Source organism: Carassius gibelio, chromosome B19, assembly GCF_023724105.1.
Source record: "Carassius gibelio isolate Cgi1373 ecotype wild population from Czech Republic chromosome B19, carGib1.2-hapl.c, whole genome shotgun sequence".
In the NCBI taxonomy this organism is placed as follows: domain Eukaryota; kingdom Metazoa; phylum Chordata; class Actinopteri; order Cypriniformes; family Cyprinidae; genus Carassius; species Carassius gibelio.
In genome coordinates, this window is record NC_068414.1 from 28,818,575 (window position 1) to 28,844,624 (window position 26,050).

Below are 26,050 nucleotides of genomic sequence, written 5' to 3' on the forward strand. Positions count from 1 at the left end.
ATGTGAAATGAAAGGAAATGAGGGTCAACTTAAAATGTCAATAACAATACACATTTTGACAAATAAAATGCTGTTTGAATTCACGCAGCAAAATGATCAAAAAAAGAGGAGAAATTCTATTAAGTTCTGATTTATTTTAAAGAAGTCATTATATCTTGAAATTGAAAAAGACAGCTTATGTAGAATCAAAGCTGTTTACACATTTAAAAAAACTATTGTTTGAATATTGAGGAAATCAGACAAACATGCTAAGGTGACTGCTGTGTAGACCTGAAAACATGTCCAATCATGCAGAGATATTACATCAAACACATTCTACAATATTTCATGATTTCTTGTCATCCTAAAAATAAAATTAAAAAATTACCTTTATATGGACACAATACCCAGTGGCAAATGGAATTATATGATAGATTATTAGTACATATTTATGTAGCTACATATATATATATATATATATATATATATATATATATATATATATATATATATATATATATATATATATATATATATATATGAGTAGGTCTATGAGTAAATGATTCAAAACTCTGTCACACAAAAAAAGGCTGTCTTTCAACGGCTGACTGGATGGTGCTGTCAAGGCCTGTGTGAGATTCATTTTGAGAACCTACAGGGGGAAAGAACAAACATATACGTAAAGTTGACTAAATAAAAACCTGCTATGGACAAGATCATTATTACACTAATTACAAATTGAAATATTATTTCTGTTTCTGACTTTTTCTTTTAGAAAATCATGCTCAAGCTGCATTATAATGTTTGTATATGTTTTGTATTTAATCTGCCGTTTTAAGTTGAAGGTTTAAGTGAATCAAATAATAAAAGTAAATAAATAAAATGAAAAACACAGTCAAATGACATTTGTCACTCACCTTCATACTCTCTAGGTCTCTTCTGACCAAGTCGATCAGCCTTGTAACCCATTTTCTGTAAATATTTTTTTATTTCAGTTTCGCAGTCTACCCAGTTAATTTTGTGCCTCAGAGCAGCATCTGAAAGAGGAAACTTGAAAAATGATTTCTCATTCTCAAGAACTGCATAGACCCTCGTACATATGCAAATATGGTAAACATCTCTGGCCTTGAATTATTTCTTATGCTTACACTATTGAAGTTAGTGAATGTGAATAATAATAAACCCAAACATTCTTGGTACAGTATGTGGAAAGTGTTAATGCAGCGGTGTTTTTACCTCTGATCACATCTACTAAAATAAGCAGAAGGGTCTTTTATCTCCTCTCCCCTGCCAGTTGAACTCCTTAGCCAGATCATCTGTTATGACATTTTGCATTATGTTCTTAATTACATCCTTTTTTTCCAAAACCTCCAAGTCCTGATAGATACTTCACCTGCAAATATATTTTTTATATTATTATTATTATTAGTCTCTCCAGGTTGGTGCATTGGGTGGTCAAAAATTTTGTATAATGGGCAGTCAAATATATTTCTACACTTCATATTTGACTATTATTCATGCCAACACAATGACGCTAATTTTTTATCTTTCATTTAGTCCATCTTGCACTGACAGTAAAGAACCAGAGCTGAGTGAGAGAGAACTTGGAAAGCTCTCTAATATGTGAGCTAGCAAGTCCATCAAAACAGATTCATGTTTTTGTAATGTCTGGGAAGCCAGAATGCGCATGCATCAACAGAAACATTTATTAGCTGAACCCTGTTTTTTTTACGTGCCATTTATAGCAAGACATATTACAGATGAAATTACAGATGCTTTGTCAGATTTAAGTTGAAGCACGTGCCGAACCGTGTGTGGTGAAGCGAACGGTTTGTTTGTTTTTATTTCAGCAAACCGTGCCATCCCTATTACTTAAATGATCAATCAATTACAGGCCTAAAACAATCATGCCCGAGCAGACGGATATTAGCACATCTCATCACACCGGCACCCGCGTCTAAATCAGTTGTATGGTCTGGTTTTCAGTCTAAAACAGTTGTGTCAAGTATAATTGTCTCGTCTGTTTCGGGAGGTGCGCGCGCAGTCAGCAGAGGCTCGCACCTCCCAACTCGCACCGGAGGCTCGCACCTTTTTTCTCAGATTTTGAAAAATCTTCGCGATCGACTTAAAATGCTTCCAAGATAGACTTGTCGACCGCGATCGACGGGTTGGTGACTCCAGATATAGCGACCAACTTTTTTTGAGCAAGCATTGATTATGCGTGACACAGTCTCAATTTGTGGGAGGCATGTATTGGGCTCAAACGCTGTGCGCGCACGCGCTACGCGGGACGGGTGATCAACCTACCTGGCACACCCGTCTAGAGTGTGTCCACCTTTGTGTGTGGGTCCATGTACATGCTGAATCGACAGGTAAAAAAAAGCCTCAAGTCCAAATATTCGAGACTGTCCTCCTCTTAAAAACGACCACATAGGTCGTTTGTGCAAGCAGCATATTACGACCTATTATTACGTTTTAAAATCAAGCGCCCTCTAGCGGCCGTATTACGACAGTCTCGTTTGTCGGGTGTGTCGTCATCAAATGACCTTTGACTGTCGTTACCATCGTTACCACCCAAAAAAAGGAGGCGTGACCCAACATCTTACCATGCGTTGTTGTCCAGGTTTGTAAACAATTTTATTTTATGGTTTATTTTTTAAGGTACTGTTCTGATTGTCTGCAATTAATGTCAAAGTAAGTGCAGTTTGACGTTTTCTTTACAAATATGTTGTGAATGCCAGTGAACGAATGTGTGGCAATCGCAACGAATCTGAAATGACCAGTGACCACAACACTTACCATATTTTTTTTTTTACCATGATAACTGTTTTACTGTGGTATTTGTAGTTAAAAATCATTAACCACAATGCCATGCCTTTAATACCTTTTTGTAATGTAATTGTGATTCAGTGTTTTTTTTTCTTTTCAGTTTTGCAGTTTCTTCATATCACATACATCTCCAGCTCCTACAACAACATTCAGTGTCCAGCAGCTCTTTATGATGCTCTCTCTCTCTCTCTCTCTCTCTCTCTCTCTCTCTCTCTCTCTCTCTCTCTCTCTCTCTTTCTCTCTCACTCTCTCTCTCTCTCTCTCTCTCATTTTCGTTTCCTATTTTTCTGAACTGTAATTCATAAATAAGTCACACATATTTTTCTTTCTTTCTCTTGTTCATCATGGCATATTTTCACAGCTCAGAATCAGATTTTGATCAGTTCTTGTATTAACAGGGAACTTGTACTCGAAGCTCAACTTGAAGAAGTTTCCAGTGAAGATGAAGTCCTTCAAAGGTTCGACACAGGTAATGTTGAAGATATGTAGTTATAACTGATTTACTTTAATTAATTTATCCTTACTTTATGTTAATAACCTTCCTTATAGTCCTTCCTTTCAAATATTTTGTTCACAGATCATTTCTAACACACTGTCTAAACATGTATGTATTAAAACAACAACAACAACTTGTTACTTTTTCTTTATTCCAGCTGAAAAGGAAGACCATGGGCCTGTCAAACCTTGTTTGTGGAGAGGGATGAATTTGACCATCTTGTGTGTTTACGGAGAAGACCAAAAGCTGCTAAGGCAGATATTTCCAGAGGTACGTCTGTGTTGATCTGAGCACCTCGACAGAACTTTACTGCAGTTACATTTTGCACCGAATTTTATGTTTTTTACTTTTTTAAATACCTCACGACCCCATCAGTACAAACCCTGTGCTATGTCAAAGTATTAATAATTCAAACAAGTTCAGCAAATTCATATGATATTGTACAAGCGTACTCTCCAGCTTTTCCTCCTGCTGTCATTGACCATCGCCTCAGCTCTCATGCAGACTGTGTCAGGAAATGCTGTGTAACTTGTCATGTGACACAAAAGGGGCCGGTTGCGTAAACATAGCTATTATGTTAAGACTGTGACCAACTAGCAGTTAACCAAGAGATAATCATATTTCTTAGTAAAATTGGACCAATCTATGTTTTTGTAACTGACTTTAAACAATTATGACAAGTCTAGAGTAAATCAAATTATATGGCTAACTTTTTTAAAGATTAGTTTAAGCAGTTTATGCAACCGGCCCCAGGTCTTTAATTTATTTGACCAAATTAGATCATTTAAAGGTGTTTACAACAAGAACAATAACTATAATGACTATTTTAGCATCGCTACCAACAAATTATAAAGTTCTGTTTATTATTATACACGCTGCAGTTATGTTGTCTTTAACCACTAGCCCGTTGCTAGGGGGAAGTCGTGGCTTAGTGCTTAGAAAGTTTGACTCTTAACCATAAAGTTGTGGGTTTGAGTCTCGGCCCGGCAATACGACTTTTTTTGCGCTGCCCCCAACTGCTCACCGGGCACCGTAACATAAATGATCCCCACTGCTCCGTGTGTGTGTGTTCACTGCTGTGTGTGTGCACTTCGGATGGGTTAAATGCAGAACAAGAATTCTAAGTATGGGTCACCATACTTGGCTGTATGTCACGTCACTTTCATTTGTTGTCAATGTTTTAATTATTCATCATGTTATAAATTCAATTTTTTCCTGTCTTGCAGGATTTCTGACAGATTACTGAGTCCTTCTCCATCAGCTCTCCACAATAGCAGCCCTTCCAAAAGCATCCACATCACTCTCTCTTGTGTGGCACATCTGCTCTCAGTCGTTAGCATGTCTACTTGTATTATTTCTCCTCTAGTCAACACTCCCATCTCTACTGTGAACACTCCTGTCACTATCACCATCCCACCTACTGTATTCTATATGCCATATATATATATATATATATATATATATGTGTGTGTGTGTGTGTGTGTGTGTGTGTGTGTGTGACCTTTAAGGTCATTTAATGATAGAAATGCATTTTCCAGCTGAAAATGATTTATAAAGTATAATTATTAATAACCGTTTTAGTTTGTCTTGCATATGTTCACAACAGAAGCGATCAGTGATTACAGGAGATTAAGAGGTAATCATGTGAAATATTAGTCTTAACAATATTTTTCTAATTAGTTAATCACTTTTAAATGAAAGAAAAGAATATGATTTCAGCTGGTGCCTTGCAACTCCTGGTTTGTAAAAATATTATTTGGCATTTTATAAACTTCTCTGCAAACAAATTGACAATTTTTATTTATTTATTCATTTTTTTTATTTTATATATATATTTTTATATTAGCCAATTTAGTTTTAAAGGGATTTTCTATTACATAATTCTGTCTGTACCTATTAGTTACTTTATCAATCAGTAATTTTTAAAAGTTGTTATATTTCACAATAATATATTATTTTTTTGTTTTTATTTCTTCATAGTGACAAACTAGAGAGAAAGAATGGTGTTATTTGCATTGTTTGTCTGAAAAGTTTGACATATCAATAAACACTGATATGGAAATTACTAAAAAAAAATTATCCCTGTGTTTTTTAAATTGTATTTATTTATTTATTTTTATTATTATTTTCCTTTTTTTCTGTAGTTTAACTGGTAGAGCTAAAAATTGCAAGATTGTAAATACATCTCCAAAAAACACACAAGTGATTAAATGTATACATTTAATACACTATAAATATATAAATATAATATTATTTTTTCATACAGTATATGCAAAAATGTTGAGCTTAAATATTGTACATTAATATTAGGGTAAAGAATGTGTATAATCGCAAATATGAGGCCCTTGTTTGAAAATAAATAACTGTAATCAACAAATCTATTGCTGAATCAGGTTTACCCCACAATGCAAATCCGTCATTTTAGTTTTATATTTAGTGGGTGAAAATAAATTCACCACAAGAACCCGGAAAAGCCTGTCATGAATGGCCGTATATGGACAAGTAAGGGTGTCGCTTCTGCTCAACTGGATTTTCATTGGCTTTGAAATCCACTTGGCACTCGAGGACTCGCTGTGACTGGACTTTCTTTTAGCCCAAATTAAAAAACGTTTAATGTTGCAAAGTAAATTTTGCTGTAATTATTACGTCAATAGTACCTTCAGTTAACAATGGTGCATTGCTATATTTTGTGAAATTACCTCTTTACCGAGATCCTAACCTTAAACCTGAACATAACTTAATTGAACTACAAAAAACAGCGCCATGACTTTCACTTTCCATCGATAGAATGGCTAAGGCTTATGGGCAATGTAGTTTAAAATGTTTAATAATGAAATTGTGAAAAATACTTCTTTTTTTAAACAAAGGGATATCTAAGCATGTTTATTGTGCAAAGTTATATGACATATGTGAGAGGCAGGCTGACATTTTTTATTTTACTAAGAGTACTTTTATAAACACATGTATAGCACTTTTCTATGAATGTTTGAAAGCTGTGCCAAACATTATTTAGTAAACATAGCATAATGAGTTGTCCTACCAATTTTCTTTTTGAAACTATAATCAGATTTTGATTTACAGCCATTTGGAATGTTAATTGTTTTGCTCTTCAAGGGGACTCTACTGGGCCCCTGGGGATGGAAGGGCAGGAAAAAAATGCACAGCTCTATTCTCATCATTGGCAACAAACTGTTGAGACACATTTTGTAGGTTGTCTTTTCAAAAGCATACCATTATGTAAGTTGGAAGTCATAGTTATCTTAGAATTAAGACACCAGAAAATCAACATAAGTGCCCATTTGGAAAGAGCTCAATTTATTTCATAAGATCAAGAGCAATAATACAGTGCTAATAGTAAACAAAGACAACAAATACATATTCTGACATTTCATCAGACAAGGCCAATGTGTCATTCAGTAAGACAATGTGTGACAGTGTGCAGTTTATGGTTCCATACAATTCATGCAATTTAAAGAATCATAATATAAAATACCTAATTCATAAATCTCTGTAAAGAATGTCTCATCTTTGTCCTGCTCAGGAGCTAGACATCAGTAATGTGCATGAACATCTTCATTATAATACAGAACAGGATTCATGTTGATCTTTCCTTGATTCATCACCTTCAGTTGTGCATGAAGTCCATGCAGTCTCTTCTAATGCAGCTCTTCATCTAACTGAATTTCATTAATATTACTAAATGTTCATGTCTTCATCAAAACAACCATGGTGATTATATGTGTTGTTTACAAAATTAAATGGTGTATCTACCAAAAAACCATCTCTAGTACAGAATATTCACCATACTTGATTATCCAACACCATACGCAATATTTTACTAGGATGCAGCATAAAGACAGATAAAGAAGCATATTAAGACAAATTATATTCAAGTGAAATAAAAATGGGTTACATTAAAACCATTTTATTTTAATCAGATGAAGAAACCCAGATGAAGGCATGGTGAAATGTCTTGAGCACCAAAGAATCACATCCAGTTTCCTTCTCATCATCAGAGCTCTCCTGGTTTTCTTCAAATCCATGTCTCTATCATGATCTTCTTCAATGTCATAAACAATTTGCAATTGTTATCCAGCACAACAATACAACTGATGAACAAGTCATGTGACCAATTCAAATCAAATCATTTTATTATCACAATACCATGAATGCAAGTATACAGGTGGTAAAATGCTTTTCTGCAAACTGCAGCATGACAAGTACTGAATATATTTGCAACACATATACAGTATCAAAAATATAAACCGTATACATAAGAGCTCAATACAGGTAGAAAATATAGTGCAATACTATACTATACAGAGAGAACAAAATGAAAACAATTAACAACAATCACTGTATACTGTAGATATACCTCTGCCCACTGCTCCGGGTGTGTGTTCACAGTGTGTGTGTGTTCACTGCTCTGTGTGTGTGCACTTCGGATGGGTTAAATGCAGAGCACAAATTCTGAGTATGGGTCACCATACTTGACTGTATGTCACGTCACTTTCACTTTCAGTACAGTATGAATTAGTGCAAACAGAATATCAGGTTGCAGAATAATAGTGAGTCAGAGTCCAGTCAGTGTAGCTGATAGAGTGCAGTGCACACAGTATGAGGCTGCTGGTGTGTGTATGTGTGTGTGTGTGTGTGTGTGGTGTTACTGGTACGAGTTCAGTTCAGTCTGATTGCCTGTTGAAGGAACTTGTTTTGCAGTCTGCTGGTGCTGGTTCTGTGATAATGTCTGTCTGATGGTGATGTTGAGAGCAATCCATGGCTCGTGTGGCTGGAGTCTCTGACGGTCCTCAACAAAAGAAAAACCTTGCGTAGATGTCCTGGAGAGACAAAATCATTGTGTCAATTATATATTATTATTATTTAGAATTGTTGTAATGGACATACCATTGATTCCTGTTGAAGGTTGTTGGAGGTATGGGCTCTCAGTTGTGAAGTTTCTTTTATGGCCGTAACATCTGTGCAGTCACACAGCTGTTTGGGAATTCAGTCTTCACAGTTTCAGGCTGCAGCGCTGCATTTGGTGACCATTGACTCCTCCATCTCTGGCCTCAGACCCGCTTCTCTTTAGTCTGGAGTGAAGACAAATGTTCTCAGTACCAGCTTTCCTTCTACTGCAGTCTTTCTGTACAAGTAGAAAATAATAAAAACAGTCATAACAAATCAGTTATGTATTGAAAACTCATAGTACATATGAAGACTTCAGATGCAAAGGCATCTAAGTTCCACCTGAAGTTTTCTTCTAAAATTCTTCTTAGAAGAACATTTCATACAGAACTTAAAGGCTTTTGCATCTGAAGTCTTCATATACAACACATCTCGTTCTTCATTTCTCCATCAACTGACTTCATCCTCCTTCAAAAACTGTAAGTCCATAAGAAAAATAGTTTTGGTGAATACAGGTGCAGGTGTCAGTACTCACCATATTCAGTCATTTTCTGCCCAAATTCCAGAAATGATGCCCTGATGATTTGTTCATTCTAGGACTTATAAAAAGATGTATATGTGAAAAATGATAATTGCTGACTTGAATAGAGATCAACATCATATGCTGTACTAATGCATTGCTTGAATACAGACACATCAATGGGGATGAGCACCTTTTCACTCTTTTCTGTTTGGGCACAATAGAGCCATGTTCATTCCTCATCCCCAACAGGACTGATGTTCTTTGTGTTTTTGCTCTTCAGCTGTAAAACAAAAATATGTCTATTAACCCCATGTTTAATTACTATTGCTTATTATATATGAATTAAGACAGATATAATTAAGTAAATTCACCAAAAGATTCAGGTTAGAGGATTAAATGAATATTGATTACAATTTTCTACAAACCTTTCTTGGAGAGGGCTGATCATGACAGGAACTTGCTGAGCCACACTAGTAGACATTCAGTTGACAAACCTGAAAGAGGCCATCATGCAACCATCCGCTCTGTTTGTACCTTACAACAGAGCAAGAGAGAATGTGTGAGTGAGTGGAGAGAGTAAAGGACTAAGATGAAGACAAACAAGCAAAGAAAGGCAAAATCTTGCGTTTGAGTTTAACAAAATGAGAGGGAAGAAAGCTGTATCTTCAAGCTATATTATTCTCAATTATTTTCTACACTATAACATGCAGCAGGATTGTTGTAAGCAGTTTAAAGACCTCTTCATACCAAGGATGAGTCCATACTTAATGACACAGAGGAACAACATCAGTGGAATATATTTTCCAGCTGATGAACATTAAACAGCCAATCAAAATGCACATTTCAAAAGCTTGATCATTTAAAGTGGCAGACATCAACGTCGCTGCAGTGTGTATATTAATAAACATAACTTTATCATTGGTTGATGTTGGTGTGGATGCTAAAATAGTTATTGTAGTTACTATTCTTGGTGTGAACAGCCTTAAATGATCTAATTTGGCCAAATTAACTGAAGATCTGATGTGTCACATGACAAGTTACACAGCATTTCCTGACTTGCTTTTAAACAGACGTGTTCAATTAAAATCAACATGGAAATAAAGGCAGACTGTGAGGTGCGGACAGATATCATGTACTGTTAGAACGGGTTAAGACGGTGCTAATAAAGAATACAGTGGACTCAATATAAACTTTAGGATATAACGCTCTGACTACTTAAAATGGACACAGTCTGCATGAGAGCTGAGGCGATGGTCAATGACAGCAGGAGGAAAAGCTGGAGAGTACGCTTGTACAATATCATATGAATTTGCTGAACTTGTTTGAATTATTAATACTTTGACATAGCACAGGGTTTGTACTGATGGGGTCGTGAGGTATTTAAAAAAGTAAAAAACATAAAATTCGGTGCAAAATGTAACTGCAGTAAAGTTCTGTCGAGGTGCTCAGATCAACACAGACGTACCTCTGGAAATATCTGCCTTAGCAGCTTTTGGTCTTCTCCGTAAACACACAAGATGGTCAAATTCATCCCTCTCCACAAACAAGGTTTGACAGGCCCATGGTCTTCCTTTTCAGCTGGAATAAAGAAAAAGTAACAAGTTGTTGTTGTTGTTTTAATACATACATGTTTAGACAGTGTGTTAGAAATGATCTGTGAACAAAATATTTGAAAGGAAGGACTATAAGGAAGGTTATTAACATAAAGTAAGGATAAATTAATTAAAGTAAATCAGTTATAACTACATATCTTCAACATTACCTGTGTCGAACCTTTGAAGGACTTCATCTTCACTGGAAACTTCTTCAAGTTGAGCTTCGAGTACAAGTTCCCTGTTAATACAAGAACTGATCAAAATCTGATTCTGAGCTGTGAAAATATGCCATGATGAACAAGAGAAAGAAAGAAAAATATGTGTGACTTATTTATGAATTACAGTTCAGAAAAATAGGAAACGAAAATGAGAGAGAGAGAGAGAGAGAGAGTGAGAGAGAAAGAGAGAGAGAGAGAGAGAGAGAGAGAGAGAGAGAGAGAGAGAGAGAGAGAGAGAGAGAGAGCATCATAAAGAGCTGCTGGACACTGAATGTTGTTGTAGGAGCTGGAGATGTATGTGATATGAAGAAACTGCAAAACTGAAAAGAAAAAAAAACACTGAATCACAATTACATTACAAAAAGGTATTAAAGGCATGGCAAATGTGTTACTTAACTAAAGAGTACACAATAAGCACAGTTACTGTGGTGAAAAGCATGGTAACGTGTTTATACTACAAATACCAAAGTAAAACTACAGTTATGACGGGAGATACATTGAGTTGTGGCTACTGAGGTTTTATAACACGTGACATGGTTCAGCGACATGTTACTATGGTAAAAACATGGTAAATGCGCGACTTTTACATGACCTCTTTCCACCACAGGCGAATTTCAAACGAATATCACAATGAAAACTAACTTTATAAAGCTGCAGATTTCGATTAAATGATTTGAACGTCAAACTGGTTTAATAGGACATACAGTGTCCAGTATCGATTTGAAAATAAAAACTCATATTATTCATAAACGATCGACTACTTTATGAGACGGGAGAAAACCTTACCTGTACATGTCTCGAAGTCATCTAAAATCCATATCATCAAAATCCACGAACATCTGGGAGGGTTTAAATCAAACAATTCAAAACGCAAATAGCAAACATGTTAAAATAAACCCACAATGCATTTAGGCGAAAGTTCATTTATCATACCTCCTGTTGCCAATAGGGGCGCTAATTTAGAGAACGCTCGTGTGGGTCGTATTTATGGATAGTGACAAACGACCCATACGGTCGTATGAGTTGGAGGACTTGTTGAAATATTCATTTATCACCAATTAACTGTTTGACAAACACTTCCTGCTTCGATGTCCAGATCTGAATTTAAAAAAATCTCAGACATGCTACGAAGTCCCGATCTGAATCAACTGAGTCGTGAACAGGCTCCGAAGTGCCGATCTGAATCAACCGAGTCGCGAACATGCTCCGAAGTGCCGATCTGAATCAACCGAGTCGCGAACAGGCTCCGAAGTGCCGATCTGAATCAACCGAGTCGCTAACAGGTTCCGAAGTGCCGATCTGAATCAACCGAGTCGCGAACATGCTCCGAAGTGCCGATCTGAATCAACCGAGTCGCGAACAGGCTACGAAGTGCCGATCTGAATCAACCGAGTCGCTAACAGGTTCCGAAGTGCCGATCTGAATCAACCGAGTCGCGAACATGCTCCGAAGTGCCGATCTGAATCAACCGAGTCGCGAACAGGCTCCGAAGTGCCGATCTGAATCAACCGAGTCGCGAACATGCTCCGAAGTGCCGATCTGAATCAACCGAGTCGCGAACAGGCTACGAAGTGCCGATCTGAATCAACCGAGTCGCTAACAGGTTCCGAAGTGCCGATCTGAATCAACCGAGTCGCGAACATGCTCCGAAGTGCCGATCTGAATCAACCGAGTCGCGAACAGGCTCCGAAGTGCCGATCTGAATCAACCGAGTCGCGAACAGGCTCCGAAGTGCCGATCTGAATCAACCGAGTCGCGAACAGGCTCCGAAGTGCCGATCTGAATCAACCGAGTCGCGAACAGGCTCCGAAGTGCCGATCTGAATCAACCGAGTCGCTAACAGGCTCCGAAGTGCCGATCTGAATCAACCGAGTCGCGAACATGCTCCGAAGTCCCGATCTGAATCAACCGAGTCGCGAACAGGCTCCGAAGTGCCGATCTGAATCAACCGAGTCGCGAACAGGCTCCGAAGTGCCGATCTGAATCAACCGAGTCGCGAACAGGCTCCGAAGTGCCGATCTGAATCAACCGAGTTGCGAACAGGCTCCGAAGTGCCGATCTGAATCAACCGAGTCGCGAACATGCTCCGAAGTGCCGATCTGAATCATGAATCATCCGAGTTGCGAATATGCTCCGAAGTGCCGATCTGAACCAACCGAGTCGCGAACAGGCTCCGAAGTGCCGATCTGAATCAACCGAGTCGCGAACATGCTCCGAAGTGCCGATCTGAATCATGAATCATCCGAGTTGCAAATATGCTCCGAAGTGCCGATCTGAACCAACCGAGTCGCGAACAGGCTCCGAAGTGCCGATCTGAATCAACCGAGTCGCGAACAGGCTCCGAAGTGCCGATCTGAATCAACCAATAAACATTTTTTATTGAGACTATAAAAAATAATTCTGCATCTATTTTTAGGTGTGCCAGCCTGGCACACCCGTGGCTACGCCACTGAAATAAAGTACTAACAAATTTGTTAAATATTTATTGAAAATAAATGTATGCACCTATACTATTCTTCGCGATAAAATATTATTAACTATTAGACTAAAGAAGGCTTTAAAATTCAAATATGATAATATCATGGAAAAGTTACCTTGTATGAATGATGTCTCTGAGAAATCTGACAATTCAGTTTCCATTTACAAGTAAAGCAAAGAATAAGACCTTGGATCTTAGACCTAATACACCTATGGGTGTGGACTTCTTTTTCAGTGACAAATTGTTTACTAATTCATTGCTAAATCCTGAACTTTAGTCTCACAAAATAATAGTAACGTTTCCGAGACAATTAGAGTGAAAGCACATGAAGTGAAAACAAAGCTTTGCTGTTAGCCCTGTATAGGCCAAATGTTTGCATATCAGACAAAGTCTGTTATCAGTCAAGGACCTGATTTTACATTTTCTGAGAACAAATGCCTTCTGAAACCTCAATTTCTTCAGGACAAGGGTTACGTTTTTATTGACCATTTATCAATGAATAATTATTAACATTTCAACAGTATTTGGATTAGGTACATTGTGAACATCAGCAGCAGTAATTTTGATGTTGACTCACATAACATTCACATTTACGCTGTAAATACATCAAGAATTTAGAAATATATGTTTCAGGAAGACCTTTCCAATTACATTCCAGTCTATCCTATAAACTAATCAAACGTATTCAGGTTTTTGAAAATTAGACAGTTAAGTTTTTAAATGTAATTTATATCTCTTGCTGTAAAACCATTATAAGAACAACAAATCAGTATAAAGTTTGTATATCATGCAATCCTATAATAAAACCCCAAATTCAGAAATGCTCTGAAACTAAAGAAAGCATTAGCTGAAAATGTGTTACACTTGTTGCACAATACAGTAATTATGTTTTTTTTTTTTTTTTTTGATTTGTGCTGTTTCTCTTGCTTGATGAGCTTCAGTCCAGATGATCTAGAAGTCCCTCCAGCTCTTCAATCTCTCTGGAAACATCTAGAAAGGACATATAACAAGATATTACATGAGGCAATGACTGAGATTATTATTCAATATCCTACTTCAGATTGTAAAAGTCTGTTTGTTTAAAGCGGTCATATGATGTTTATGTTGTGTATTTGGTGTAATGCAGTTTAAGGTTAAAAAACACATTAGTTTCCACATTGTAGTACATTACTGTTGCTCCTCTATGCCCTGCCTTTCTGAAACACATCGTTTTTTACAAAGCTTGTTCTGAAAAGCAAGGTGAATGCTGATTGGTCATCTATCCAGTGAATTGTGATTGGCTGAATACCTCAAGCATGTGATGGAAATGTTATGCCCCTTACCATATTGTGGTACCGTCTCCCAGAAGAATGAGAAAAACAATAAAACCCATAACAAACTAGGACTGACGAAGCTAATATCGTCAGCTTTTGGAAAGGCCAAACAAAGTAGTTCTGCTTTCACAATGAAACACACATCATCTCCAAACCTTTGTGCCAGCGGCAACAACGAGAATAAAAGTTCTGCCTTCTTTCTTTGTGTAAACATCTGGGCAGTGTTATGCAAATCTTCCAACATTGTGACGTAGAGATGTGGGGGAGTGTTTAAACAAGTCGTTTAAAGGAGGGCATGGCAGAGTCTTAACTTTTATAAAGACTTTAGTCTTGGCAACTTTACAGATCTTCTTTATGCACCAAGAGCTTGTAACACTCCAAAGAGAAAGGAAACATTTAAAACACATCATATGACCCCTTTAAAATTATTTCTGTGGTGATATAGGATGACATTCTTACCCATCCGTGTCTTTTTGTTGTTTTGTGATTCTGAGCGTTCTATTGCTTTCTCTAGTTCTTTTTCAAGAGTACTTTTTATGTCCAGCTTTACAAAGAAACAAGAGAAGATTCCATTTGTCTTCAGTCATTGTAGCTGAATATATGACCATCTTAATGAATGTGAGACCAGTACCTTTAAGTTATTGAACTTTTTAAGAACTTCCATTTTTGCTTTTTCGAACATGTCTCCTTTTTTCTGATCGACTGTGTTTATTAACAGGTCTTGCATTTTCTTCATGGATCCTATTCCTCTCACAGCTGCAGCTTCTACAATAAACAACACTCCGTATTCATTCGTTCATTCTCTTTCTCATAAAGACACAATCAGAACAAGGAAATAAATCGATTCCTGGATCTGTGTTGCATGAAAAAAATTTATTTTGTGTCATGCAGGGTGGCTTTTTTATTAATTAAAATAAATTGTGATAAATTGTAACTCTTAAATTCTAGCTTACGCCGATAGCATGAAGTCATTTCATGCACAATTGTTATTTGTATTGATGTGTAGATGTCCTTTTTCTTGTCAACAATGTCTCTGTTGAGTGCAGCCTTCAGTTTGGTTTCCTTTCAAAAGGGGAAAAACACAAAAAAAATCTGTCCATTAAAAGTTTGTTTGGTGTGTTTTAGTGCTACTGCTTTATAATAAAAAAAACAGCCTGCTTAATCATAAGGAATGAGGATTCACATAGACTTCAACAGACATCAAGGTTTAGGGCCAGAGTGTGACCCATTAATGTCACCAAAAGGACAGCTGAACTCACCTCGATTATAATGAAATCCTGAATGTAATGAAGTATGTCAGATCTGGTGTAAGCAGAGTCACTCTGGCTGATACTGAACTTGTCAATCTGTTCCTGCACTGACTTCCCTGTTTTTCCAGTCACACTGCAGCCAAAAGAAATCCATTGGCAGTTTATTTTAAAAACATTTTACAGAACATAGTTGTAATTCTTGATATATAATCCGAGAATTGCTGAAAGGGAATAGTGATGGGAAAGGCCAACCCGATCTCACAGCAATTCGTACATTTTTCACAAGGTGGCTTATTCGTACGAATTCGCACGACCACACTCATACAAATTCATATGATTGTTGCCAAATCGTACGTATTTTACAAGTTGCACAATTCGTATGAATTTGTAAGAATGACCTACACCTAACCCCGCCCCTAAACCGTCACTGGGGTCGTATAAAATCGTACGAGTGAGGTCGTACAAATTCGTACTAATAAGCCACCTCGTAAAATACGTACGAATTGGTCGTGAGATATCGTTGGAAAGGCTAAATTCCCAAAAACACAATGTTTGCTTTATATTGCTATCATCTAACCTATGTTTGCGAAGTTAACAAAATATTCAGACCAGAAAGGACTTGGGAGGTGAACAAATCATTTCTTTTTGTGCTTTACAAATAATTTATTTTGTCCTTTACAAAGTGTATGCTACTGGCCTAAATGACCCATCACTAGAAGGAAAACCAGTACAAACCCACTCATATTTTTTGGGTCCTGCATAGATGCCATTTGTGACAAACATAAGTAAATAATCAAAATAAGCTGTCACAACAAAACTACACTCAGTCTGTATCTTTCTTGGCATAGTCGCATTTGCTGGTTTACTGTTCTATATGTACAGTTGGTCCAGGTTTACAAGCCGTGCTACTGTTTTTAATAAAATTTTATGTTAATAATAAAAAAATAAAAAAAATAAGTTGGCAACAATATAAATAACAACAACAACAACAACGTTATTTTAAAAACTTGATCATGTAACTGTAAATGGTTTGCTGGATTTTATTCTAAACTACACAAATGGAATAAGAAAACAGAACTTACGGAAAAATCTTACAGAAATCATCATAAATGTTTTTGTGCAAATGTTTGGCCAATGATTTGTTCAGGTCTAGAACTACATCCCAATTCTTTGACCAATAGCACCCGTAGTTCTTGCACAAAGCTCCAAGGATTTTATGGAACCCTCTTCCATCTTTATTCTGAGTAATAAAAAAAACAAAAAACATTTAAGTGTTAAAAGGAAGGATAGTAATTATTAAAACGGTGCAAAACATTTGAATCACACTCACAGATGCTATCAATTTCTTTGTGGAGGCAACACATGAGTTCACTGATTCTTCCACTCCCTTTGAGAGATGCTGCTCCAGATCTTTATAAATGCTTCTAAAATATTTGTCCAGTTCAATTAGTGACTCCTTTAGGTTGTTCTTAAATTCGTTGACTTTCATTTCAATCTAAACACATGCATACAACAGCAATGAATTACAGAATAATAAACAGTGGCAGCATTGGGAAGACTCACTAATTCTAATTCTGACTGTACCATTTTCTCTTTTTCGTTATCCAGCTGGCCGCTTTGGATCAAGGACAAAACTCCCTTTGCTTTATTGACATAATCTCTGGTCAATTCTATATTAATGGTCTTGTTAAAATTCATCAGATCATCCTGCAGCTTTGGAATTTCTATAAATAAACAAGCATGTGATTTGGGCTCATTTGATCAGTGCTTATAAAATATTTTTAACTTGCGCTTAAAAATATGCATGCAACCATTTTACAAGTTTATTTATTTTCTCATGAATTAATAAAGTGGTAAAATGAAAGAAACAGAAAGAGCAGGCACGTGCACAGGTAGGGCTCAACCTGTGCAGAGCACATGCCCTTACACTCCGAAGTGCCCTTTTTTTGGTGGTGTTTTTTTTTTTTTTTCTTTTTTTTTTTAATCAATGCTATTGGTCACCCTTTACGTCTGTCTGTCTGTTTTACAAATATTTAGCAAATGAAAGTTCTTAAAACGAGCTTGTGTAAATCTTTTTCGATCCTCAAACTGTCAGTAAGCTGATAACTCCACCCCCTCTATATTCATTGAATCAACTGAAGTTCCACAGCAGCCGCACAGTAGACACCAGCTGAGCTGAACAAAGTTTTGCGAAGGGTAAATAAATATCTTGTTGTTTGAATAAGTACTACTAAACACTATGTCTATAAAGGCTCATATTTTATTTATTTGATGTCTGACTGACTCACTGACTGAGACATGTGGGACGTCGCCTGAGAGACAGGGCTAGCATTTGCCATCTAGTCATAGCCAACACTTAAATAGCCTGTGCAGATAGTAGCATTTCATCTTTAATAAAATGCTATTTTGGCCAAATGCATTTTACCACAGGAAAAACTGAGCGCTCCGTCTATATAGCTACAAAAACTAATTTGTAACCTAGAAGAAAATGTAATGTGATCCCCGCAGCGTCAGGCGCCGTCGCCGTTTTAATGACGGACAGAAAAACAATAACATTTGCACACATTCGCTGGTCAAAAACGATAAATTGATAAGTAATACAACAACATATAATTTGTTTTTACCATCGGAAAATCATAACAGGTGCGCCCCCCGCGCTGTTTCGTACTGGAACTTACACAAAGCGACGAGTGATCCTCGTCACCTGATAATAAATTTCTTTTTTGATTTATGATTGCTGATACACTTAATTTATTAACATTTAGGCTAATCATGTTATGGTATACTCTCCGCTCGTCCTCACATGTATAAAATGTTGTAAAACATTGTTTTACTACAGTAATTTAGTAGTAACAAAAAAAAAAAAATTAAAAATTACAGAAGATCACTGAAATCTTTATATTTTATCATGCAGAATGTAATTCATGATTCATTCCAAGGCTTCATTTATTTGATCCAAAATACAGCAAAATCAGTAATATTGTGTAATATTTTTACAATTTTAAATAACTGTTTTCTATTTGAATATTTTAAAATGTAATTTATTTTTGTGATCAAAGCTGAATTTTCAGCATCATTACTCCAGTTCAGTACTCTTCAGTGTCACATGATCCTTCAGAAATGCTTTTCACTGCAACTGTACTTTTCACTATTTTTATTTATTTTTTCATTGCTGGCTTATTTTAGGGAAAGTGTAGTGAATAAGAGACCTTAAAGAGACCAACATCCCTGGTCCACCACAGTATCAAATTTTTGCCAGATACATGGCTCACAGAAGGTTGCTGTTGTATTAGGTTTAAAGAAGCCCTTAAAACCCTGTTTATCTATATTATCTAATTATCTAATATTATTATTATGGTCGTTATTAATCGTGAATAAATCTAAAGCTTTTGAGACTATTATTTTGTGTTACTACTGAATTTGTCATGAAGATGTGACCATTTCTTCCTTTTATGCAGGCTTACTAAATAATCTTGATATATAAAGGGGGGGGGGGGGGTGCCCTTTTTCAGTTTCAGCACATGCCCCTCAAAAGGTCTGTGCACGGCCCTGAGAAAGAGGATAGTTTACCTGTTTCACTTGATTCCAGATTTAAATTGTGGTCAAAGAATGCATTGGAACTCACAGTAAAAACTTGAAACTGACTGTCGGTGTTGAATATTTTCTAAAAAGAAACAAAAATGTTTCACATTATTTTGATGGTAAATTTGAACACATTCTGTTAAGAACTCTGAGAGTTAGTAGACATTTAGGTTCATTGTTACTTATTGTCAACAATGTTAAAATGAATGGTAATAAAGAAGATTAGGCAAAAATTAATACCTTGATTTCAGAATTTTCAAACTTTTCTTTGACCCTTGTCTTGGCATGGTTATTTCTATGAAGTATGCATGTTTTTTTCTGATCCTAATTAAAAACAAAACAAAGAAACACACACATATATGAATATATACGTGTATATATTGTAGGTCTATTGTAAAATCAGATTTATGGGTTGATTATGTATTATACAGATTCTCCTCTTCATCTCGGTAGGTTATTATATTCATTCAATTGCATTTACAGTGATATGAGCTCTCACTAACATTAGTAAAAGCAACAGTACAAACGTACAGGGGAAATTGACAGCTAAATTAAGTACTGCACAATGAAAACAAAGGGGCCATACTACAGAAACATTTTACCAACCTTGTCTTCTGGGATTTGGTCTCTTGGAAGCCGTACAGATCTAAAAAAAAAATGAATATTAAAAAGTTGTGAAGTGTTGCATGCTTACTAGATAACTACTACACTCTACAAAATGGTAAAAAAAAAACCTGTATAAATGCTACAGTAAAAACCTGTTAAAGGATTTACAGTAAATTCCCCTACTATATACGGTGAAAAACTGTATTGGACTTTACATGTATTTTAGAGTATATGTAATGACTCAGAATTAGACCACTTCCCAGCCCTTAGTTTTCTATAGCATTCACAAAAAACCTTATATATTCTCCTGGATTTATATCATCAGTCTTCGTACAGATGAAGTTAATGCTTTTGCATTTTCCTCCTGGTCCCAGTTCTTCAATGCAGTGCTTCAATATCCCCCAGGGGTCTCTGTCAGTGATCGCTCGATTGATGGCGCTTACAATCCACACTGAAGAGCACTCTCTCAGTTTCTACAGGATTTCAAATAAGACATATGGTTTATACTGTCACAATAGATTTATTGTGTGGTTCTATGTATATGATACAATGTTTCTTTGAAAAGAGTGTTAAAATAGATTTACAGTTTTCCACAGGTCATCTCTAATCTTATTGCAGTCTCCAGTACCAGGAAGATCAAGAAGTACAATGTTCTCCAGGAGTCCGTGACAGTCTGGTATCTTGATTGTCACGCTCTTCACAAGCGGCCAGTACCAGCCACCAGAACTTGTCTGACTGTGTTGTATGAAGCTTGCAACTTCGTTGGTAAATTCAGAGAGCTGTTTAGATAAAATGTTTTACTTTGCTGAAAAGCAAATTAGCAATGAATTATGCATTTAATGCTAAATAATGAACAGTCTCAAGAAACTTACATCACTGCTTGAGATTATTTTCTTACTGATAGACAAAAATGGTTCAATCTTAGCAAATGTTTCATCATTCTGGAGCTCTTCTAATGTTTTCTTGTCTGCATCATCTCCATACAGCGCAGTGATCTTTTCTGCAGCCATTTCAATCAAGTCCTCGTTCCTTTGCTCACTTTCATCTTTTATATCTTTGAAAACATCTTTAAGCTCATTCTCCCACTCCTGCAGAGGTACAAAACACACGGTATAGAGAAAAATAAGACTTGGTTCTGTTCTTTCCGGTCTGGTTTATTTACATATTTAACCACCTTTTACTTCAACGCAGAAATAAGCTATTGGTGAGACTTCTGGTTCATTAACTGCTATAGGGAAATAACGAGAAGGATAACAACGTGCAGTAAATGGTAAAACTGTTTGCATTACAAATTAGTGTGCTCATAATTTAGATAATACATTCAAATAATATGGAGACCCATCAATTTGCGATTTCAAGCAGCAAAATTAGTTGTTTTGTATGGCTAAAACTAGCTTCCAGTCTCATCATGGACATGGATTAGACCGGAAGCTTGACCCATAAAATTTACAAATGGGAATTTACTCTTATGGGAAGAAAAACATGGATAAAGAACTCTCATTAAAGGCATGCTAGGACAAATGAAGAAACCTCCTTAGAGAAGAGCTCGATCTCTGCTGTGTAGTTGGAGTCATCCAGATTGGCTTCCACCTGTGTAACAACAGCTGTACAGGCACCAAAACAACCACAGGGTAAAAAATACAGTTTCCCCAAGATTGCACTTAAAAGGGAGCTCTTTCCTTCTCCTGATTTTCCAAAAACCCCTATGGTTGCCTTCTTCCTGCTGCCTTTATCGTTTAGGTCTGAGCTTTTAGTGACTCTTTGTAGAATTTGCCTTGCATTCTCTATGATCATATCTGTGTACAACAAAGAAGAGAGTTACAGTGGGCTTGACAATGGGTGTGCCTGCATACACACACACACACACACACACACTCTGAGCAACATAAGTAAGAGGTGTTTAATTCTATTATAGTATATGTTTTACCAGTGCATGGTATCCCTTACGAAAGGAAAATATATTTACCAATATATTACTTAATAATATTGCGATATATTGTAATATATTATTTTCCCTTTTTATTTTCTAATATATTATATATTTGAATATATATATATATATATATATATATATATATATATATAGCAAAATATAAAAATGATTGCCGCTTTTAATATATTGCAATATATTGGAAATAAATAAATATAAAATCCCATATATAAGAATATGCGCCTAATATATTACATTATATTTTCCAATATACTGCAATATATTTTTGTTTCATAAGGGATGTAGTTCTAATAAATAGTGTTCAGTCATATAGCATTTATGGCTCAGGTGCTTGACTCAAAATGGTACACATGGCCATCTGTCCAGGGTGTTTTTTTGTTTTGTTTTTCGACCATGGCCTGAGAGACTGGGATATGCTCCATCCTCATGATACTACATATGATAAACCGTTTGGAAAATGGATGGATGTGATATGACCTTTCTAAGTTAGTGTGTATCTCTAAATTCTGCAGACCTTTTATAGGCAACTAACTGATTAACACTAGTACAGATTAGAGGTGGACAGATTCAGATTTTACTCACTTGTTGTCAGTTTTGTCTCTATACTCGAGTCAGATGAGTCATGATCTCGTTTTCTTTTAGTACCTAACAGAGAATTCGTCCCACTCATTATTTGTCCTTAATCACAGACTGTACAATGATATTTTAATTTGCATACCTTGGCTAGCCATTGTAGGATCGATTGGAAGTCCTGTAGGGGAAAGAACATATTAGAGATGTTATATTTTTTCTTATCAATCTTTTAAGAACACGTCTATTCTGATTATAACAAAACGAACCGTCTCACTATCAGAGCAAGTTCTAGATTGTGACGGTACAGGACGCAGTGGAGGTGTATGGTCATGGAATAAGAGTCAAGTTTGGACTTTTTTGCTGTTCCAGCTCATCCTTAATATGAATTAAATGTATAATGTGTTATGTGTTTTGGGAGTGATCATGACAGCAGCAAAATCTTTTGTTATTCACCCCTTTGGAAGAGTCTCCATTACGTCGTCTAGATTTCTTACCAGAATAGTAGTCAACGTTAAAGAAGTGTTGACAATATATTAAAAAGTTCAATATTCAAAAATTGCCGCCAGAAGAAGCCTTACGTCATCCTTGGTTGTGAAATGCCTCTCATTTTGAATGAGACGTGAGCGCATTAGCGAAGCAGAATCGTTTTCAATGATTAAAGCCTTACGTTTAATCTCTTCCTCACATAAATATATCATATGGCTTCAGAAGTCTTGAAATGCAACATGACTTGTTTGTAAGACTTTTATACTGCTGCATTGTGGTCAGTTTTAGAAATAAATACCTGTGACCTATATTTTTATTTACCCGTTACGTGTTTTATTGTTCAGAAGTGGGTAAATTTAGGGTAGAGGTGGGATTAGGTGCTCCGAATAAAGTTTACATTTCTATAAAGTGATTTCCATTTTTTAACAAATGCATTATTTATTTTTTCTGAACAACAACTGACGTTCATTGACCTAGCATTAACCATTCACTGTTAACAAAATTATAATGTTAAATTAGATTTAAACTCATTTCGAATGGATTAGAGTGTGTGACCCGTTGAAAAGTATCTATTTGTTTTCTTCTGAGGTTTAGTGCATGTGCAAATAACAGCACAAACAACAGAACATAAGGATTCACACACCTGCAGCGCTGTTAAAGAAGGGAAAAAAGAATAAAATAAGTAGGTCGACACATAATATGTTTTACATAAATAATTAAAACATTAACAAAACCAGTGCAGTTTGCCTTAGGGCAAGTCATATATTTTTCATTGGCTCAAGTTAAAATAGACATGAATCATCACTTTAATATTTTTTTAATTGGATGAATCAAGCATCTTTTTCAGTGTTATTTGTCTGAGGGCAAAAATTGGCGATTCAAAAGTGAAAGTAAATCATTCAGGTCTGTTAGGTAAATTAACATATACCTAGATAAAATGGCCTTTTTTTTCTACGTGCAACTTCAAGTTTTATTTTTATTTCTGTGTAGAAACCCATTAAAAGGAACGGTTCATCAAAAAAAAAAATCGCTGAAAATGTACTCACCGTCAGACCATCCAAGATACGGAAAAGTAGACTATATCTTTCTTTTACTGTCTATGGTTCTACCAGGAAGGCTAATTTAAAATCATGCAAAACTATAAGCTCTGGCCAATCACAGCTTGACACTGAGTAGGGGAGACCAGGGAGTGTTGGAACCAGACTGTATAGTACTAACCGCGTTGATGCTTCGAAGCTTTTGACACAGTGCTCTACCCCGCCATCTGGTGGTCAATACCAATTCATACAACTGTATCATTTAGATGTTTTGCTCATTGGGATGTCATTGTAAGGTTTTGTCGTCTATTAATAAGTATGTGTGTCATAGCAAGGCGGCATGTGTGTGTGTGCAGTGATAGAGTTTGCCAAATTTATTGTATTTTGCACAATACAATGACAAGACTTTATTTTCTTCATTTTTACTTGCATCAAACTTGTCTTTTGACATGAATAGAATGTTTAATTCGCCAATAAATTTTTTATTGCACCAATTTTGTCTTCCTTACAAAAAGAACACTAACATTTGTGGAAGTTGTGGCCTAGTGGTTAGAGAGTTTGACTCCTAACTCTAAGGTTGTGAGTCAGAGTCTTGGGCCGGCAGTATCACGACTGATGTGTCCTTGAGCAAGGCACTGAACCCCAACTGCTCCCTGGGTGCTACAGCATAAATGGAGGCCCACTGTTCTGGGTGTGTGTTCACTGCTGTGTGTGTGAACTTTGGATGGGTTAAATGCAGAGCATGAATTCAGAGTATGGGTCATACTTGGCTGTAAGTCACGTCACTTTCAAACATGCACATTGTTAAGAACAAATGCATTGATTGCATTTACATTTTTTGGAATTGTTAAAACACTAAATCCTAATCTCCGAAACAAATTCTTAAACTAATTTGTTGAAGAAATTTTTAATTTAAATGTGTGCATTTAGCAGACGCTTTCATCCAAAGCGACTTACAGTGCATACAGGCTAACATTTTTTACCCAACAAAAAAAAATCCTCTTTCTGCTAAACCTTAAAAACATTCAGGCAGTTAGACTATTTGCTAATCAAATGCGCTCTTTTTGCAAAACTCTAAACACATTCTCTTTCACTGAAGTAGTTTTAGTCTTTGGTTCTTTTGTGATGATTTTGGCTCACATTTAACAAAAACCCACCAACTCACTATCTCAACAAATTAGAAAACTTCATAAGACCAATAAAAAAAAAAAAAAACATTTTTAGTGATTTGTTGGCCTTCTGTAAAGTATGATAATTTACTGTACATGTACTCAATACTTGGTAGGGGCTCCTTTTGCTTTAATTACTGCCTCAATACGGCATGGAATGGAGGTGATCGGTTTGTGGCATTGTTGATGTGGTCTGGAAGCCCAGGATTCTTCGACAGTGGCCTTCAGCTCATCTGCATTGTTTGGTTTCTTGTTTCTCATTTTCCTCTAGATAATACCTCATAAATTTTCTCTGGGCTCCAGGTCTGGACAGTTTGCTGGCCAGACAAGCACACTAACACTATGGTTATTTAACCAACTGTTGGTGCTTTTGGTAGTGTGGGCAGGTGCCAAATCCTGCTGGAAAATGAAATCAGCGTCTTCAAAAAGTTGGTCAGCAGAAGGAAGCATGAAGTTCTTCAAGATTTCTTGGTAAACGGTTGCAGTGACTTTGGTTTACAAAAAAACACAATGGACCAACACCAGCAGATGACATTGCACCACAAATCATCACAGACTGTAGAAATTTAACACTAGACTTCAAGCAACTTGGGCTATCAGCTTCTCCACCTTTCCTCTAGACTCTAGGACCTTGGTTTCCAAATGAAATACAAAACTTACTCTCACCTGAAAAGAGGACTTTGGACCAATGGCCAACAGTCCAGTTCTCCTTCTCTTGAGCCCAGGTAAGACGCCTCAGGAGTGTCTTAAAAAGAGGAAAACAACAACTGTATAGCCAAATTCCTTGACACGTCTGTGTGTGGTGGCTCTTGATGGCTTGACCCCAGCCTCAGTTCATTCCTTGTGAAGTTCACTCAAATTCTTGAAATGATTTTGCTTGAGCCTCTCAGAAGGCTGCAGTTCTCTCTGTTGGTTGTGCATCTTTTTCTTCCACTCAACCTTCTATTAACATTAATCACTCTGTGAACAGCCAGCTTCTTTAGCAATGAATGTTTGTGACTTACCCTCCGTGTGAAGGATGCCAATGATTGTCTTCTGGACAACTGTCAGATCAGCAGT

At 36.4% G+C, this 26,050-nt stretch overlaps 1 protein-coding gene and 1 long non-coding RNA gene across 5 annotated transcripts; one reads left to right on the forward strand and one right to left on the reverse strand.

Annotated features, from left to right (window-relative positions):
- Positions 1-521: 521 nt before the first annotated feature.
- LOC127979547 (nuclear GTPase SLIP-GC) lies at positions 522-26,050 on the reverse strand. 3 transcript variants are annotated; one of them, XM_052585081.1, is made up of 20 exons: positions 25,996-26,050; positions 22,445-22,477; positions 22,309-22,371; positions 21,306-21,571; positions 20,648-20,863; positions 20,360-20,554; positions 20,070-20,248; positions 19,776-19,815; positions 19,410-19,493; positions 19,158-19,251; positions 16,918-17,311; positions 16,670-16,827; positions 15,597-15,720; positions 15,291-15,399; positions 14,969-15,102; positions 14,797-14,881; positions 13,140-14,014; positions 1,216-1,372; positions 897-1,016; positions 522-631 (listed from the first exon to the last, which is right to left on the reverse strand). In XM_052585081.1, exons 2-11 carry the CDS (start codon positions 22,455-22,457, stop codon positions 17,073-17,075), a joined length of 1,389 nt encoding a protein of 462 aa, XP_052441041.1. In that variant the 5' UTR covers positions 22,458-22,477; positions 25,996-26,050; the 3' UTR covers positions 522-631; positions 897-1,016; positions 1,216-1,372; positions 13,140-14,014; positions 14,797-14,881; positions 14,969-15,102; positions 15,291-15,399; positions 15,597-15,720; positions 16,670-16,827; positions 16,918-17,072. The 3 variants fall into 3 exon arrangements, with proteins under 3 accessions (XP_052441041.1, XP_052441040.1, XP_052441042.1); XM_052585080.1 differs by lacking the exon at positions 25,996-26,050 and adding an exon at positions 23,832-23,963; XM_052585082.1 differs by lacking the exons at positions 22,309-22,371; positions 22,445-22,477; positions 25,996-26,050 and having other exon boundaries at positions 20,957-21,448.
- On the forward strand, positions 2,378-5,380 carry LOC127979548 (uncharacterized). 2 transcript variants are annotated; one of them, XR_008158808.1, is made up of 4 exons: positions 2,378-2,673; positions 2,909-3,277; positions 3,462-3,574; positions 4,531-5,380. It is a non-coding gene; the product is annotated as an uncharacterized LOC127979548 (long non-coding RNA). The 2 variants fall into 2 exon arrangements; XR_008158807.1 differs by having other exon boundaries at positions 2,378-2,602.

Excerpts from the sequence above, each read along its gene's own strand:
- LOC127979547 (XM_052585081.1), bottom strand. Across the intron at positions 20,249-20,359 it reads GAGATGACCTGTGGAAAACT|AAACTGAGAGAGTGCTCTTC; the intron begins GTAAATCTATTT and ends GAAATCCTGTAG. Across the intron at positions 19,252-19,409 it reads TTGAAAATTCTGAAATCAAG|AAAATATTCAACACCGACAG; the intron begins GTATTAATTTTT and ends GTTTCTTTTTAG.